General features: G+C 37.7%; 3 protein-coding genes across 5 annotated transcripts; all 3 read right to left on the bottom strand.

Moving 5' to 3' along the window:
• Positions 1 to 3,503: 3,503 nt before the first annotated feature.
• Positions 3,504 to 5,105, bottom strand: LOC125190725 (transcription factor TCP17-like). Its single transcript, XM_048088102.1, has 2 exons — positions 4,890 to 5,105; positions 3,504 to 4,573 (listed from the first exon to the last, which is right to left on the bottom strand). The coding sequence occupies exon 2, from the start codon at positions 4,552 to 4,554 to the stop codon at positions 3,730 to 3,732; it is 825 nt and encodes a 274-aa protein (XP_047944059.1). The 5' UTR covers positions 4,555 to 4,573; positions 4,890 to 5,105; the 3' UTR covers positions 3,504 to 3,729.
• Positions 5,106 to 11,101: 5,996 nt separating this feature from the next.
• LOC125188671 (psbQ-like protein 3, chloroplastic) lies at positions 11,102 to 11,735 on the bottom strand. The gene has a single exon (XM_048085666.1). It carries the CDS (start codon positions 11,683 to 11,685, stop codon positions 11,161 to 11,163), a length of 525 nt encoding a protein of 174 aa, XP_047941623.1. The 5' UTR covers positions 11,686 to 11,735; the 3' UTR covers positions 11,102 to 11,160.
• Positions 11,736 to 11,934: 199 nt separating this feature from the next.
• Positions 11,935 to 16,677, bottom strand: LOC125188669 (protein LONGIFOLIA 2-like). Of its 3 annotated transcripts, XM_048085663.1 has the most exons (6): positions 16,475 to 16,677; positions 15,936 to 16,130; positions 15,681 to 15,754; positions 13,230 to 15,242; positions 13,004 to 13,151; positions 11,935 to 12,905 (listed from the first exon to the last, which is right to left on the bottom strand). In XM_048085663.1, the coding sequence occupies exons 2-6, from the start codon at positions 16,069 to 16,071 to the stop codon at positions 12,085 to 12,087; spliced, it is 3,192 nt and encodes a 1,063-aa protein (XP_047941620.1). In that variant the 5' UTR covers positions 16,072 to 16,130; positions 16,475 to 16,677; the 3' UTR covers positions 11,935 to 12,084. The 3 variants fall into 3 exon arrangements, with proteins under 3 accessions (XP_047941620.1, XP_047941621.1, XP_047941622.1); XM_048085664.1 differs by having other exon boundaries at positions 13,230 to 15,239; positions 15,936 to 16,677; XM_048085665.1 differs by lacking the exons at positions 15,936 to 16,130; positions 16,475 to 16,677 and having other exon boundaries at positions 13,230 to 15,238; positions 15,681 to 15,702.
• Positions 16,678 to 17,052: the final 375 nt, after the last annotated feature.

The following is a 17,052-nucleotide window of genomic DNA, read 5'->3' as shown; positions in this document are numbered from 1 at the left end:
ACCGGTCTAGAGTCGACCATTTTGTAGTCCATGAACTTGGATACTACAACATGTTCCGTACCGGCTGCATTGTCTATACTATACTTCTTTTCTAGGCTTTCCCACATTTCTTTGGATGTGGTTACAAGGGAGTATACATTGTACAAGCTATCATCTAAAGCACTTAGAATGAAATTTTTACAAAGATAATCTCCTTTGCGCCATGCTTCATAGTCCGCCATGACCTCAACACTTGTCTCTTGATCACTTGGCGCGGGCGGCTCGTTCTCCGTGAGGAAGTTGGCGATGCCCAATGTTGTCAAGTAGAACAACATCTTTTGGTACCACCTCTTGAAGTCAGCTCCTCCAAATTTAGGTGGTTTTTCGGCGGGTGGCATCATTCTAGGTGCCAACGGTGCCGCACTTGGTCCTTGGAATGAACCATTCATGTTGCCCCCGAAGGAGCCAACAACATGGTTGGGCATAGGGCCCCCACCATTCATGTTGGGCATAGAGCCCGTCATGGTCGCACTGGTCCCGAAGGAGCCAATACCCGTGCTGAACCCGAAGGTTCCAACACTCGCATGAGACCCGAAGGCCCCAGCAGTCGCGTGAGACTCGAAGGTCCCCGCATTCGTGTGAGACCCGAAGGCCCCAACACTCGATCCATTAAAGGATCCGAAGGAACCACTAAATGTGGAACCAACCGACCCACTCGAGGTGGATCCACCAGTGAGCCCCTGGGTATTAGTATGCACCCAAGGGGTTGTTGATGAAGATGGATAGAGCCCGGGAGTTGGCATCATCGTGGTGGATGCCATGGTGGAGGAAATGATGGCGGCGGTGGTGGCCGGAGTGGTGGAAGCGGCAGTGTTTGATTCAGTCGACATCTCCAACAAAGGTGATTAAGTTTCGAAAATTTTAGGTTCAGTTATGTCCAAATTCCTTCAAAAGCAAGTTATATCTCGTCTTGCGATTGTTGGTTTCTGGACTTACAAGAAGGAATACAAAGAGATAACTGAATCGAAATTACAAAGAAAATTCGAAACAAATAAACTGAAAAGGAAATAGCCGAGTCGAGGAGGCCTCTTTCCGCAAGACGAGATACGCCCCGGTAGTGCTCTTCGGATTGGCGTTTCGTCCCCAAAGATAAAATGGTTGCGTCTCTGGTGAAGCAGCACCGCTATCAACAGAGCTCCGGCGAACTGGATGGAGGAGAGGGCAGAGCTTCGACAGAAGAACAATGCAGAGGGAGGAGAGAGTGTATGATGCAGAGTGGATTCTAGTTTTCTGTGTAGAGAATGCTAGAATGACTAGCCTATTTATAGGCTCAGTCCACTGTAGGGGTCAACGCAGCCTTGATGGTTGTCATCAATGCCAGACCGTAACGGTCGTTGGTTACAAGTTGTAACGTTCGGGCGTTACGAGCCGTTACACGCTCAGAGCTAGAGAGGCTGAGTCTAGAAGCTTCTAGATTCGTTCACGACGTGGACTATCACGTGTCAGCCACGTTGGCTTATCGCGTCATACTGACAAGGTGGCATCCCGCAACTAGGCCCAAGCACCAAGCCCACGACCAGGCCCAAAGAACAGCCCAAAGACCAATTGCGAAGATCCAAGGACAAGAGCACGAGCACGGGCGCGGGCTCGAGACACGCGGCTCGCGGCGGGGCGGGCGGCGCGCGCGTGTGGGCTCTTACAGCCCATCTTAGTCCACTATAATTATTACATGTAATAATCCTTCTTATTAAATACTAGTTTAATAAGGTTGTAACTTTCAATGTGGGATAATTAACTCTCTTAATTATTCCCTAAGCTTCTCTCATAGCTCATTAAGTTTGCAATTTTGCACAACTTTAATCCATTATTTCTCACTCACCGGGAATCGGATTTGAGAAAATAAATATACCACGGTCATCTACTCCGAACATAGATCAACACTATATTATTTAATTTCACAAAATTAAATATCTCGTTGAAATTATAATTGGTCAAAGTTCATTGACCGGGCATAGATTCCAACAACATAAAAATAAGTTAATATATAGTGTAATAATGTGAAAAACTGTGAATGACATAGCATTCTACTGCACAATTAGTAAAATAAAAGATAAAACGAGAATAAATGGGTAAAATGATGAAAAAGTTTTCATGATACTAATGTTGGTACGTAGACGGACCAAAATAGAAAAATATGACTATATTTCATATACAGCAGTAATTTCAAACAAAAAATACACACATGTTTGGGGTAAGCAAAAATGGAACAGAAGACGTCAAGGACTTGAATCCAATGTCACTCCAGTTCGCAGCTTCATCAATAATCAACATTGATACTTTGGAGTTTAGACCAAATTAAAAAAATTTATCTTCTTCCTATTTCATTGGAGATTCACCATATATAAAAGTTTATAACCTTATCTGTTTCCAAGTTTTCTTCATCACAAATTCTTCAATTCGATTTGCAATAATGCTTTATCTCCATATAGTGCTCTCTCACCCAATTCCTCAAAGATTTTTGGTTGAATCCTTTTCAAGATATATCAAAGACTACATCACATGCTTTGGATGCACATTTCAATTGCCAAAGTTTCTAACAATCAATCTTTGTAATTTAGACTTTCCACCAATTGATGTAATCAATAACATACTCTTTTCTGGGCCTACTTTTTGTTCTAATATCAAATCTTATAAAATCGTTTGATCAGTTATCATATCAAAACAAGATGACACCTATACATAAGTCAGTGCTGCAAAATGACACTCGATCGAAATATGTTAATGTCACCCAAAGCCTGAATGTGAGCAGTAAAAGGAAAAAATATTTTTGAATTGAATTAAATATTTCTGTTGCAGTTGTGATTTCTTAAACTTTATTTGATGAAGACAAGAAATTTGTGTTTGTTACCAATATCGTTGGCAACTGATAAAAGGGACATTCAGAAAAATAATGAGAGTGTCTCATGCACTTTACAGTTTTCTGACAATTCAACAGCAGTCACAGCTAGTGCAATAGTAACCATTTTCCTGCTCCCCTATCTTCAACATGCATGTGGACTTCCTATCATTCAATTTTCTTACCTTTACATTTTATCTTAATATGTACTATAATAAAACAAGGGATATCAAGTCACAGAACAATTCACTTTAATTGCTAGAAAGAAGAAGAAGAAATTGAGACTCAAACATATTTGCACATGCATTTGACATTATTAATTTAATTGTTTTCACCTTTTCGATCTAGCAAGCTAATTCTAAGACAATTAATTAATCTATTCCCTTATTTAAACTAATGGCAAACTATAAGAAAGATCAAATTAGCATAACTTAATCATCTAATGTTTATAGTACAGCTAGCGAAATAAAATGCAAAAATGTTATGCAAGCTAAATTAACTGCTACAGATTTAATTCTATAGTTAGTCCCTTAATTAAATAAAAATTCTGCAGATTATCCAGTTTTTAGCCTAGTTCTTGTACTTGGATAAAGTAGTATGAAGAAATTGCACAGTAATCCCACCCAAATAATAAAAAAAGTTGCAATTTCATCTCATGACCAACCTCAATTATTGATTACATCAAGCAAAACTAAACCCTGACAAATGTGTCTTTATGCAAGTACAGTATAATATTTAATCACACATTGATTTCAAGTATAAATGTATAGTATCTCTGGTGCAAAAATTATAAGAAAACATATAAAGAGACAGAAGAATCATATCTCTTACTGTATATGCCATTTGTATAGCTATCAGTCCTCCTTCATCTCCGATCTCCCGGCACCATCCTGGTGGGCCGGTTTGAAAGCGAAGGGCCTCATCGGGGAGCTCATGAGTTGGAGAGCCGCCGAGAACCCGAGATTCTGCTGCACATTCTCCATTGAAGGAGCCAAGTAGGAAGGAACAAAAGGTGCAGTAGGGCAGAAGAAGAGATGAGAATTTGAAGGATTGTTATTCATTGATTGATCATATCCTTGATTAGGCAATGGACTAATGTAATTAGGTCCAAATGGAGACAAGGACAAATTGGGCTGATCCCAATGGAAATAAGGGTTGTGATTAAAATTAGGGAAATGGGATTGGTGATTAATAGCATTTGGTAATGGGAAAAGATTCTGTGCCACAAATCCCCCAAAACCCTCCTCATGATTCTCTTGCTCAATCCATTTCTCCCTCTCCTTTCCTCTCTCATCATCGATCTTGGAGGAGAGTAATTGGGAGAGGGATGGTTGAGACGATGAATCTTGATTAGGGTTAGGGAAGATTCCTGGGATGGTGGGGAGAGGGGGGAGTTTATCGATGTCGGATTTGGTGACGTCGATGAGCCAGTCGACGACCTTGCTGGGCTGGCTCAGGCCGAGCTTTTCTTGGAGCTCGTAGAGCTGGACTGCCGTGGGGATGGAAAGGCGGATTCTGCGGTCTCTTAGCCCCCTCACCGTGCACACTTTGCTGTGGCGGTCTTTGCCTCCAAAGGTGCGCGAAACGCGCACTATTCGGGGGTTTTTGTGGATTGATGACCACTGTGGTCTCGCCGCACCTTCTTGCTTCACTCGCACCTCTTTAGAATTGGAATTCATGCTTGAACAATGACGAACTCTGCACGAAAAATTAATCTCAACGGATCATGTCAGCATTTTTCAATATAAGGTTTTTGTGGGGGATAGACTTGGAATCTAGAGAATTCTTGTCTCAAGATTTGATCAAGAATTTCATCAATTAGGTTTTAACAAATGTAAGAGTAAAGTTTATTAGGGCATGTTTTTTTCCAAGAAAAAAAGGCAATTCTTAGAAGTGAATGGCACATACTAAATTTGACAATTTTATGACAAAGTTTTCAGAAAAAAGGAGATTTTTTTCAAGAATAAGTTCAAAAAAGAAACAAAAATGAAGATCAAAAGATGATTGAACTCACGTTTTGACATCATCTCATGGGTGCTCAAGAAACTGAATCTGCTACTGTCTCAGCCCATTCTTGAAGGGGAAACCCTAAGCTATGGCCTATGTGATGAAATATGAAGAAATTAATAATTTGGTTGGGGATTTAGGAAGAGAGGATGATGACGATGGTATAATGGAATATTTTACCAGTCCATGTTGCAGAAAAGATAAAGGTATGGTGTTGTGACCATGTGGCGTGGGTGCATAAACGACACATAAAAAATCTGGTAATTGAGAAATTAGGTTATAAATTCATCAAAGAAATAATAACACTACATTTTAAGCTATGGCTGGGAAAATTAAAGTTGAATGACTTGTACAAAGTCATGTTTATACTCTGCTGCTGATAATTAATGATTTCTTTGTGATCGATAGACTTTTAATTTCCATCATCAAATTACATGGGACCAATCTAGCTAGCTAACACCATTTGCTTTATTGCCAACTACAAATAGCTTTATCAGCTGCAACATTTCAAATATACAGTATACATGGAATGTATTATACATACATGTTTAATTAATAGAGAGAGAGATGCATATATATGTGCCCTATTTTAATGGTAATTGATAATGTGGTAATCAATCTATTTTCTTGAATGATCATGATAATTGATCAATGGCCCTTAATAACTTTGGAGTGAAGAATAGCTAGTGACATGAGAAAGAGATGGAGGGTAAGGAATAGTAGATTTCAAAGTGTATATGTATATGCAAATGAAGAAGATAGGTTTGGATGAGATAAGTATAAGTATGTATATATTATAGTATAGTAGAGCAGGGACCAATTTGATGGGAGGTAGGTTCTTTAAAGCTTCTGCTTATTTATCAGAGGACCACTTCTAAATTTTGCAGTGAGATTGCATCAACCAACTTGTACCCCCATAGGGATTGGCTTATTTCTTTCTTCTCTTTTCTTTCATTTTTTTTAATCATAAAAGGGTGAAGAGTCTCTCACTCTGTGTGGTGGTATATGAGGGGAGCAAAAATATGGTGGCTATATATATAGATATAATGTTGCATGTTAGAAGCACTTACAACAATTTTGATTTATTTTTTAATTCTTATAGCTAGTTAGGATATAGTTTGAGGAGAAAATTGGAAACCAACGACCTTGTTAGAAATAACATAAGTGCTTTTATTTACTTCGACAAAACTATTAGTTATAATTAATTAAGTCAATATTAGAAATACATCTTTACTTAATTTCGGGCGTGCACACGACATAGATGTATGTTCATAAAGAGAAGGGTCCAAATTAATAAAAAACCTTGCAAAAATTAATTACTATTTTCAGTCATTTAATATAAAGATTTACGATAAATACATCTCCCTTTGTTAATTAGATGAATGCAAATTTGGGTTCAAATCTTGATCGACTATAGAGCAATTATGTTTCACAGAATCACAGCAAATAAAAATACAAATACTCCCTCCGTCCAACGTTAGGAGTCACTTTAACTTTGTGCACTCTTCTCTACATTATTTTCTCTCTTAATTTACCATTTCTCAACTTTAACTATTTATTAAGTGCTATCATTTTTATAAAACGCGTGCAAAAAAGTCAAAGTGGCTTCTAATGTGGGACAGAAGGAGTACTTTATAAGTTGAATTCAAATATTTTTCACATTTTCATAATAACTAAATTCATATTTTAAACACTCTTATCTCTTATATGTGCGTCTGTGCGTGCGTGTTCGTATATAATGTGATCATAAAATCATGATCACGTTATACATAACATGCAATACAAAATCATGATCACGCACCACACAACATTTCAATTCATGTTTCTCTTAGTCTTGGTGGTTTTCTTTATTAAATGTTATAGTATTTCAAATGAAAATATCCCGATTCGAATTTATGGGCTTGAAAAAACGTTGTGAAATTCATTTAGTATTTATAAAATGTTGGTTTGTTGTACATTATGAACTCCAAGGTTAATTAGAAACTTCGCTCGCCAATGAAGTAAAATGTTTCAAACTGAGTTCATTAATTAATTTAGGTTTAATACAAGTATGTTTAGGTTAGTTGAGTAATGTCATAACATACTTTATAGGCATTAACAATAAATGAATTAGATAAGTGTTTATTATATGTAGTACAATTAATCAAAAAGTCTATTGAATTGATTTTATTATGCATATACAGTGACATAATTTTAGTAACGTAAAATTTCAATGCAAAAATATAAGTTTAATTAGTCCTTTCAGATAGGACCAAAAGTAGTTAAGGTTACTGTGTTTCAAAATTTATTTGACTAAGGGACTTGTAGCGTTCGATAGATATAGATATGATACATATTTCTTCTAATATACTCCATATTCTTGTTTACTCAAATTAACATATTTTAATTTCAATGTTACACAAAGTATAATACTATGTTATTAAAAAAAAAATTCTTAGAATTACATAAAATCAATTAAATCGCTGTGCCACAACACAAAGTGAGAAATATACTTCAGGGCATATGTTTTGTAAATAATAATGTTGTCAAGATTGAACTATTATCCATAATTTTGGAAAATTAATAAAATCATCCGCATCACAATTTTTGTAAAGAAAGGAGAAAAAGATAAAGAATAAAAAGTGCTGCATGCGAAAAAAAAAAATTTAACGTGTACGCCTCAGCCTCGAGCCTGATCTAATCTCAATAATTAAAATTAGTTAGTTGCATCATTATCTTTTCTTTGTCACATCATTATCTTTTCTTTGTCACATCAATTCGGGTAATAGCAAATGGAGTAATATAGATTATGTAATAAGGGTACAAACCTTGCAATATTAGGTCGTACACCTACACTAACTCGTACTATACCTAAGTATGTGTAAGGGTATAATATTATTGTCAAACATTTATGGTCTAGGACCACATGCAAAGAATAATTGTTTTGAGAAGTGGATCAGTACGATTCACAGTTAGAACTTTAATTAATTGGAGTAATTATTTTGGGGTGATCAATTTCATTTGATACTAAGTTTACTAACCCTTAAACTTATTTTGTTTTTTGTTTATCAGGAAAAGTAACAAATAGCTAGTCCTTTTAGAGTATGTTCTATGTCATTGATAAATATCTTCTCTTATTTGCTGTAGAGATGTTGATGGTCTTGTGCCACACATATTTTTATTATTATAGTACTATATGTAAAAGAAAGGTTAAAATTATAAGTTCAATAATGCAACTGGTAAAATTTGTCAAAAAAAAATCATCAACAATCGCAAAAGTAATTTCCTACGAGCCCTAAAATTAGATTTTATGACTAATCGGTGAAACTTTATCGTTTCATGAAAAATTAGATTTTTAATAATAAGATTAACAAGTACTCATATCATTACCTTAAGAACAAATTCACAAGATTTATTTATTATTCCTGATATAATTATATCAATCATACAAAACGAATATAATCAGATACATGAATGGAAAGCCTAAAATTCCTCCTAAACTTGAATTTATTTGCATACATTGTATGTCGAGTTAATTCACAATAAAATGCAGATTTATGTGATGACTCATTTTTGGTGGCATCAACTGTAAATCTTGATTATATATTATACTAGTACTCCATTAAAACGCTTGTGTGTGAGAGAGAGCTAGAGTTTCGAAAGGTCGCAATTGGTATCAGAAAAGAGCAGAAATAATGAATAAGAAATAATGGATGATACAGAATTTGTATTTATCGTCTCTTTTAACTGTCACTTACACCCATTGCAGTTGGACTCTGCTTCACTGTCACAACCCAAATCTGTACATTATCATTTTTTGTATTTTTTTTTAGTTTTTGTCCTTTTAAAATTGTTTTGCATCTTGACGTTGTAAGTTCACATTACCTCAACAATAAAAGCTGGAGCGTAAAAGTTCATTTATATAGATATTGACAAAATCATTTTCTTGGAGAATGGAGACAGCTAGTACTATTCATGAACTCAAATGATGATTCGACAAGATTAAGTATGTACTAATGAAGTATAAAAATTGTGTCATGATGAACTCAAACACAAACTCTTTTCACCGTTTGGCCATCATATATAATAAACATAAAGAAATTGCTAATTTGTGATGAATTTTTAGTTTTTAACCAAAACTTTTACCTCAATTTTGCACATTGATAAATTTTTCAAATTTTTTGTCACATTGATAATTTTACCTCTATTTGGCAACTATATTTTCCTAGTCTGGCGAACACTGATGGTGTCATGTTTCTCCAATGTAAATGTTTCATATCCTTTGACTCATTTAATACTGAACGTGGCATGAATTTTACCAATTCTCACATTTACAAGGATAGAAACAAAGCTGCGGATGGTACCAATGAAAATATGAGAATTATTTACCTAATTCGTCTCTGATCAGACTAGCCATAATCCTAAATCCATTATCATCTATTTGGGCTTAGAAATGTGCACCCAATATTCAATGTTAACTGTATGTGAAATACAAGTTGTATTATACACAAAAGTTTAATCCAAATTCCCTATCCCAAAAGCTCAACATGAAGCCCAAGTCCAAAGATAAGAAGCATGAAACTAGCAATAGAAAGGTAAATCATAAGTAGAAAACATGTGAAAAAGCAAGACTGATGTTCTAAACTTCTAAGCGTCTTCAATAGCTATGAGGAAACTATAATCCTCTATGAGTCGTGCCACGAGCAGCCTCAACCAAACGGCGTCGTTTACCCCTTCACCTTCACACACTTCTTAAAGATTCTACATGCTTTCACATATCGCCCTATCTTACACAATAGAATATTATGGGGGTGTTCGGTTGACAAGACTAAATCTCATGATTAAATATGTATCATGTTTGATTTATAAGATTGACCCCCACAACTTAATCCTAGATGGATAGTCTCATGATAATTAGTCATAACCTCCCCCTCCAACTAAAATAATCTCACGACTTAATTCTAGATGGATAGTCTCATGATAATTAGTCATGGCAACCGAACGCCACCTATATATACTCCTAAAATAGTGGCAGCATTCAACCTTCCCCTTTTTGCCTGCGACAGATTGACATATACCTAGTCGGACTCATTCATCATCCCATCCACACACTAGGAAGTGATCAAATAAATAAGATCACATTTATCCCAGCGTTCTGCATTTCCTTAATCAAAATTCTTGCATTTTAGGACGAAATGGTGTAACATTGTAACATCCAACTTTAATCCCCATTTCCTTCACCATTTCATTCCAAAATGCTTCAATTGTCCCAATCTCATCAGCGTATGTAAAATCATGCTGTCTATGTTTGTTAGATGGTTGAAATCTTTGGATATCCCAAACTCAACAATTTTTATCAATTAGGCTAATTTTGTTCAAGTCATATTGTATTGAAAGAGTATGACTAAAGAAATTTAACACTAACAAGAATAGAAATACTTAATCAAGTAGTACTACTAACTATTTCCATATTAAATTTAGTAAAATAAATGTAGGAGCACTTTTTTATGGTTGATAACGCGGATGATAGGATATACTAGTACGGGGAGTGGTATATTGCTAACTCAATATCTAATTGCTAACTATAACTAAATAATAGCCATTAGATATTCAAATTAAGGGCCAAGATCACCAACCAAGGAATATCAATACGATCAACAAAAAACGTCAATAAAGCCATAGGATTAATTCCATAAAATATCAATATGGGTATTAATGTCAATTAACTACATGTTTAGTTATAACTAACTTTTAAAAGAAATCCCAAAACTTTAAATTCATATAACAAATATCAAATTAAAGATAATTTTATAAGGATTCCAACGATATCATATATGCATATGTTCCGAAGTCAAAATTTGAAAATAAATCGAAAATTTTTCAATTTTTTAGTAAAGCAGAAATGTCAACATAGTATATAAAATATGTCAATATAATACATGTAGAATGTCAATATAAGCGATGGGTTAACATTCTTAAAGCATCATGTTGACATTCTCAAAGCGTTACATGTTGATATTTCCGAAACACTATATTGACAGTTTCATCTAAAACCCTAATTTGGCGTTTTTTTTTATCTTTTTTAATTTTATTAATAAAAACGAAAATTACACGCCGTGGCAAATTGTAGACCACACGTTTTCTAAAATCCTATAGCCTTAAATTAGTTATAGTTAGCAATTAAATGATGAGTTAGCAATTGATCACTCTCTATGCTTAGTACTGCATTTATTCTTGTCGCACTAAACTTTTAAATTTTGGATAACATATGAATTGAGCAAAACTAATTCAAATAATTGTTAATTATAAATTGCAGAGAAAATATGATGAAGCGACGAAAGAATTGTACGGTACGAGTCCCATACCCTAATCCTATCCTTATCCCGAGCCGCGTAATCCAGCCTCGTCACCGCATTGAACAGATCGGAGTAGAGCTTCCGTAGCCGCGGCCTCTCCGCCGATGGCTTCGCCTGAATCATCGTGTACACGTCCTGTTTCAGCAGCGCCGAGCTCCTTCGCAGCACCTTCTGCGCCTCTCTCCACGACTCCGCCTCTAGCAGATCCTTCACTCTCACCAGGCTTTGCGCGTGAGACCGGATCTCCGATTCCGCTTCTTCCACGCTCTGCTCCGGCTCCGTCAGCCGTAAATCGAATGCGGCGGCCGGTTTTGTGTGCGTCCAGAGAAGGACGGATGTCAGTATTACGGTTGACCGTCTCGTAGCGGCGGCGGTGGTGGCGGTGGAGGAAGGGGGTTTGGTGAGAGGGTGGAGAAAGGACGATGGAGCTGCTGCCATCTGGTTTTGAGGGAATTTCAAACCATACATTGTTGCTCAACATTTTTGTTTTTCAAATCTTCTATATATAGCTCAAGCTCAATTAATGGAGCCGATAATTAACACTGTAATTTTTATTTAAAATTTGAAAAGATGAATATTACTGTTGAATTTGGGGATTTTTTTTTATTTTTTTTTTAAAAAGGAAAAATTAGTATTTAAAAATTCCATTATTTTTGCTTGATTTCTAGTTTGTGCCACAAGTAAAATTAACAGTCATGAATGTGATTCTGGAATTAATTTGCAGTTAAATGTTAATCTTCATAAATACACTGTAGTCAATTAACAGCAGTTTCCTTTACAATCCAACCAGCCAGTTCCTATGTTAGGTAAAGAAATAGAGGAAAATGCAATTGGAGATGCAGAACACAGCAAGCTTTAGGTTGCAAATCACTTGCCAGAGGGTTTACGGCTACCTCGTTTTGCTGTCAAGCCAGCAGACTCTCCGCGCACGATCTCATCAACTAAATCCTTAAAAACAAGCCGTTCAATGTCAAGAACAACGCCTGAGGTGTCAGTGTCAAAGTTCATCCAGTTGTCCGACTGGAGCAGCACGTCGTGGGAGAAGATTGTTTTCCATCCATCGTCTTCGTCACCTGAAGTGCAAATTGGACTCTTCGTCTCGAGTTCTTCAATCTCACAACAAAGTTCTTTGAGCAGATTCTGAGCATTCAACACCTTCCTTGCTAGCTTAACCTGCCCCCACCAAGGCTTGGAATCTGGACTCGTGGAGGCCAATTTTCTAGCAAGAGTCTCGTTGACAGTGTCAAATATCAATTTCCTGTGCAGCTTTTCATTTGTTGTCAACCGAGTAGTAGCGGTGGACTTGTCTTTTGATGAGGCGCTAGCCTTTGTCTGTTCCAAGACTAAGAACAACTCAGGGTTTATAGGATTGCCTGATTGATGAAACTGGAAATCCGTCAGGTTTGAACCAAGATCTCGGAGGAGGAGGCCCGAAGCCAGTAAGATCTCAGAAATGTATCTGTGGTCTGGGTTCTCATTCTCACACAACGAGGCAATGTAGTCTGTGCGCGCTTCATCATGGCTGGAATTGAGTCTTCTGAGCTTCTGAACTAAGTTATCGATGTTTTGAAGTTTTTCCCTCGTGTAGTCAAATGTAGAGCCAGATTCCACTGAGCTGGAAATGAAGCTCTCAGTGGAGCTCCGTTCCAAAGCATTTGGATCCCTCTCGTTGGCTGCAGGTACATCCACTGAAATAGAAGATAGTAAGATTCAGCCAATTGTTGCCAACAGAAATGCATATGAGCGAGTAAGAGAGTCGATAGGTAGATTTATTAACATGTTATACCTTTGAGGGTCTTCCCTGTATACTTTATAGGAGAAGGAGAGTCGTGTGCATATGCTGCATTGTCAAGAACCGAGACAGGGCTTAAGTACTCAGGAGGAACATAACCAGGTTCAGCTGCATCTTCCTCACTCAGCATCAGAGTAGAATTCTGAATAAACGAGAAAAACAAGCTCAAAATAGGAATAGGCCGAATATACCGCATATCAAGTAGAGAAAGTATACCAACCTTTTCCACAACACTAGATAGTCTAAACTGAGAAGCCTTTGAAGATGAGCTATCCAAACCAGTGGCACGAGGAGATCTTTTAGAGCTATTAAATTCAACATTTCTATAGCCCCGTGTGATGGTTTCATTTGATTCAGCAGAATCCTCAATGTCATGGGAACTTGAATTTCTTGATTCAACACTGACCTCACTCAGCTGCTCATCGCATTTCTGAGAATAACTGTTCTTTGGTCTTTGTCTTCCGCCAGGATAATTGGATTCAGCTTGTTGCTTGTTTGGCTGCTTTCTTGATTTGCTTGAATCAGGAGGGGTGGGAGGCCGAGACCTTCTCTCAAGTTCGAGCTTCTTTTGTTGCATTCTCGGGCTGACTGGTCCAGAGATCTTACTTATCCCTGCAGAACCATCTGTGGCCGACTGCTGGGACTTTGTCGAAGTCTGTGTGGTCCTTAGAGTTCTGTTATTTCTTGTACCGACAGAACTTAGAGCACTCTGTCGTTCACTAGACTTTGAACCCACATCGCTGGATATCCTGCCAATGTATGAACTTTTTCTATTGTTGGCTGATTCACTAAACCGAAGATTAGGTTGACTAGAAAAGCCACCATGTGAAACTACAGAACCAACAGGGATACCAGATTTCTCGAAAGATTTAGCTGGTTTCATGATGACAATAGGAGACTCGTGAGTTTGGGCAGCAATGGCCTTTCTCTTTGTGATAGCAAGCACTTCATCAGCCGGTAGTTTTCCCCTGTCTACTGATCTCGAGGAACTTAAAAGGAACTCCTCATGATCATTATGAATACTGTATTTTGAACCTTGCACGTCTTTCGACGTTTCCAGGAGTCCCTTTACCTGCATTGCGTCAAGTATTTGTTTAAGTGCTCGAAGATCCTTTCCTGACTGTGTGAACTCAAGATCTCCCAATCTCTTCTCTATCTCACTGTAAACAGAAGGAAACGCGGTGGAAGCATTTGCAGGAGCTCTTGCACTTCTGGATGCTGGTTTCTGGGAAGTCCTCGTCCCATCGTTCTGCTTCCACGGTGCTGGCTCAAGGGGAAGCCATGACATAGGTTTTACCGAACCATCAGAGTTCCTCCAACGTGGTGAGATGGGCTCCTTCCACGAGTTCTTTGAGGGACTAGACGGTTGAACAGGTTTTGTTTTATCTGTTTTCTCAGACAAGCTCGATTCATCAACTAAACTTTCGCCTTGATAACTCCTAGTAGAACCCATGTTGCTGTCACCAGATGAAACAGAGTCCGGTAGTGAGTCCAAACCCATCAGCTTTGCAACGACGCTTGGGGGACGTGTTTGAACCTTCCCTTGGACCAGACTGCAGTTTTTCTGCATAGATTTTGAGAGGACACTGGACTTTGAGTCAGCACCCACACTCCGCATCGAGCTCTCCCTACTGTCCAATGAAAGTCTTGGAAGGTCTTTAAGCTTCAGAGCAGAATTGGAGCCATTTCCATCATAAGAAAACCGAGGGCCGTCTCTTGAGATTGATAGTGATGATCCATCTTTGTAATGGCACGATGATGATCTCAAAAGTGCTCTAGCTTCATTGTTATAGCGAGGCGCCTCTTGAAGCTTAGCAAGAATTCTAAGAGACTCCTTGATGTCAGCAGGCGAGCATTGTTTCTTGTCGCCACCATCACTTGTTTCTGATTGTAGCCTTGGTGAGTCTCTGTACACGAACGGAACTGCAACTCCTTCACTAGCCCTAACCTTCACCGATGAACCATGAGTCTCCCTATAAATTGACTCCTTCACCAGATCTCGAAGATCAAGAGTTTGTCGACTAGCCAGGGGCTGCAGGCTCGTTGCTGAGTCCCTTGAAGAAGTTTCGGGGAAAATCATTCTGTCAAATGATCCAGCTTCCAACTGAGTAGCTTTGGCACAGTCAAGAGAAGAGAAAGAGGATGAGCGGGATGAAGATGAGAATGAAGGCCTCGATGATTCAGCAGAGTATCTTTGTCGGTCTTGCATATTCTTGTAAGAATACTTATCTTGCTGCATCAAAGTGTCATAATATCAGAATATGAAAAATGCATAACCTAAGAGTCTAATTATGTCTTGCAATTCATTGGCACGCGCAGATGCAATCGAAGCTAACCACAGAAATAGGTGGTGGACGAGGAAACTTGCTGTGTTACTAAAGATGTGATAACCAAGATTAGGCTGAGGTAATACCAACCGCAACAACATATGCATATTCAAAAGATGGCCACATATTCTTTTCTAAACCATAAGAGAAGCGAAACAGATGATGCGCGTCCCCCGTGAGACAATGGAGCTCGTGCAATACACAAAACTTAAAAACCACATAAGATTCTATGCAAGCATCCATCAATGGACAGCGAATTCAATTTTCGAAATTTATCATCATAAATCAGACTATGGCAGCACAAGCAAAGCCAATAGTGTAAATCAAAAATTGAGATGCTATACCAGTGATGAGGGCTTCGGGTGTGCACCATTAAAATCTCTCTCCGATGTATCACAACTACTGATGCGGGAACTTCCTGCACAAACACAACCATCTGATGGTAAGATATAAAGCCATGACTAACAGCAAAATCCACAGTACTATGGAGTAACATTAAGAATGACAATTCACAAGCATCACTAGCAAATTGTTGACAAAAGCAGATGAATAATTATGCAGTAAACTTTTGTAAAACAACACTGGCACAAAATCTTTACCGGGTGGAGGGGGCAGCCTCTTGGTGGTGTTGCTAAGCATGTGTTGACGTTCAAACATTTGAAAGATCCCAGTCATACACCCAATTTGAAACTCTGGATTTTCATCTGTTAAAGAATGCAAGAGCTTTGCTGCCATCTCTCTTCAATACTCAAACTAAACTTTCCCTATCCGCAACTGAAGACATCCAACTATGCCTAATCATCAACAGCTCAGCATTCAGCAAAAGGCAGAAATATTCTCCAGAAGACACCAAACACCTCTAAAAAGTGAATAAATACAAACAATTGACGTTTGCAGCACTGAAAGGAACAATATCAGAAATGCATTATAGGAAAAGTTGAACTAAAACCATCACTTCATCAATGGAATTGGAACCCACAACACAAATCCCACTAATTTCTAAAACTCCCTTCAAAATTCAACTCAATACACTCCAAAACACCAATGTGAAAAATCAGATCTTTAAAGTCAAAACAGGCAGTTTGAGTGGTAAAATGCATTGTGAACCAAAATCAGAAAGAAATGTGAGAGTCTCTACAGGTGAATTTGGGTCTCCAGCAGTGGAGAAAGTAAGAGTTTCCAGATCCGAGAAGAGGATATGATATGTTCGATGAAAAGGCTGAATGAAATGTGAGACGAGAGAGGGTCAGTAGTTGGATGAAAGCAAGGGGCATGATCCATGTGTAGAGGAAGAAGGCATGATAAGAGAGAAAAGGTAGGAAAATAAAGGTGAAGGAGTAGTATTAAATTGTGAAGAAATGGGGGAGATGAGGAGGCCAGCAGAGCAACTGCCATGTGGGATGGGGTATGTGGGTGGGTGGGTCGAAAACTGTCTGCATCTACATGTGATTTTGTCAGGACGAATACGCTCTCTCTTTCTCTCTCTCCCTTTTCGTTATGCTGACTGAATGAAGACACGCTTTTGTATTTTATTTATTTTTAATCATATCCAGATTATTAAGTAGATTAGTTTAGAGACTTTAGTCCCATGTAAATAAATAAATAAACTAGAATTTTAGAAAATTTTACTAGTACTATACAAATAACAGGTTAGGTCTTAATTGTAACAATTATTTTGTACGTCTCTGGAATTCATAATTGTCTCATAAGAAGTTC

The sequence above is a fragment of the Salvia hispanica genome, chromosome 5 (genome assembly GCF_023119035.1).
Source record: "Salvia hispanica cultivar TCC Black 2014 chromosome 5, UniMelb_Shisp_WGS_1.0, whole genome shotgun sequence".
Taxonomy (NCBI): domain Eukaryota; kingdom Viridiplantae; phylum Streptophyta; class Magnoliopsida; order Lamiales; family Lamiaceae; genus Salvia; species Salvia hispanica.
The sequence above is the reverse complement of the archived record's forward strand: the minus strand, read 5'-3'. Positions and strand labels throughout refer to the sequence as shown.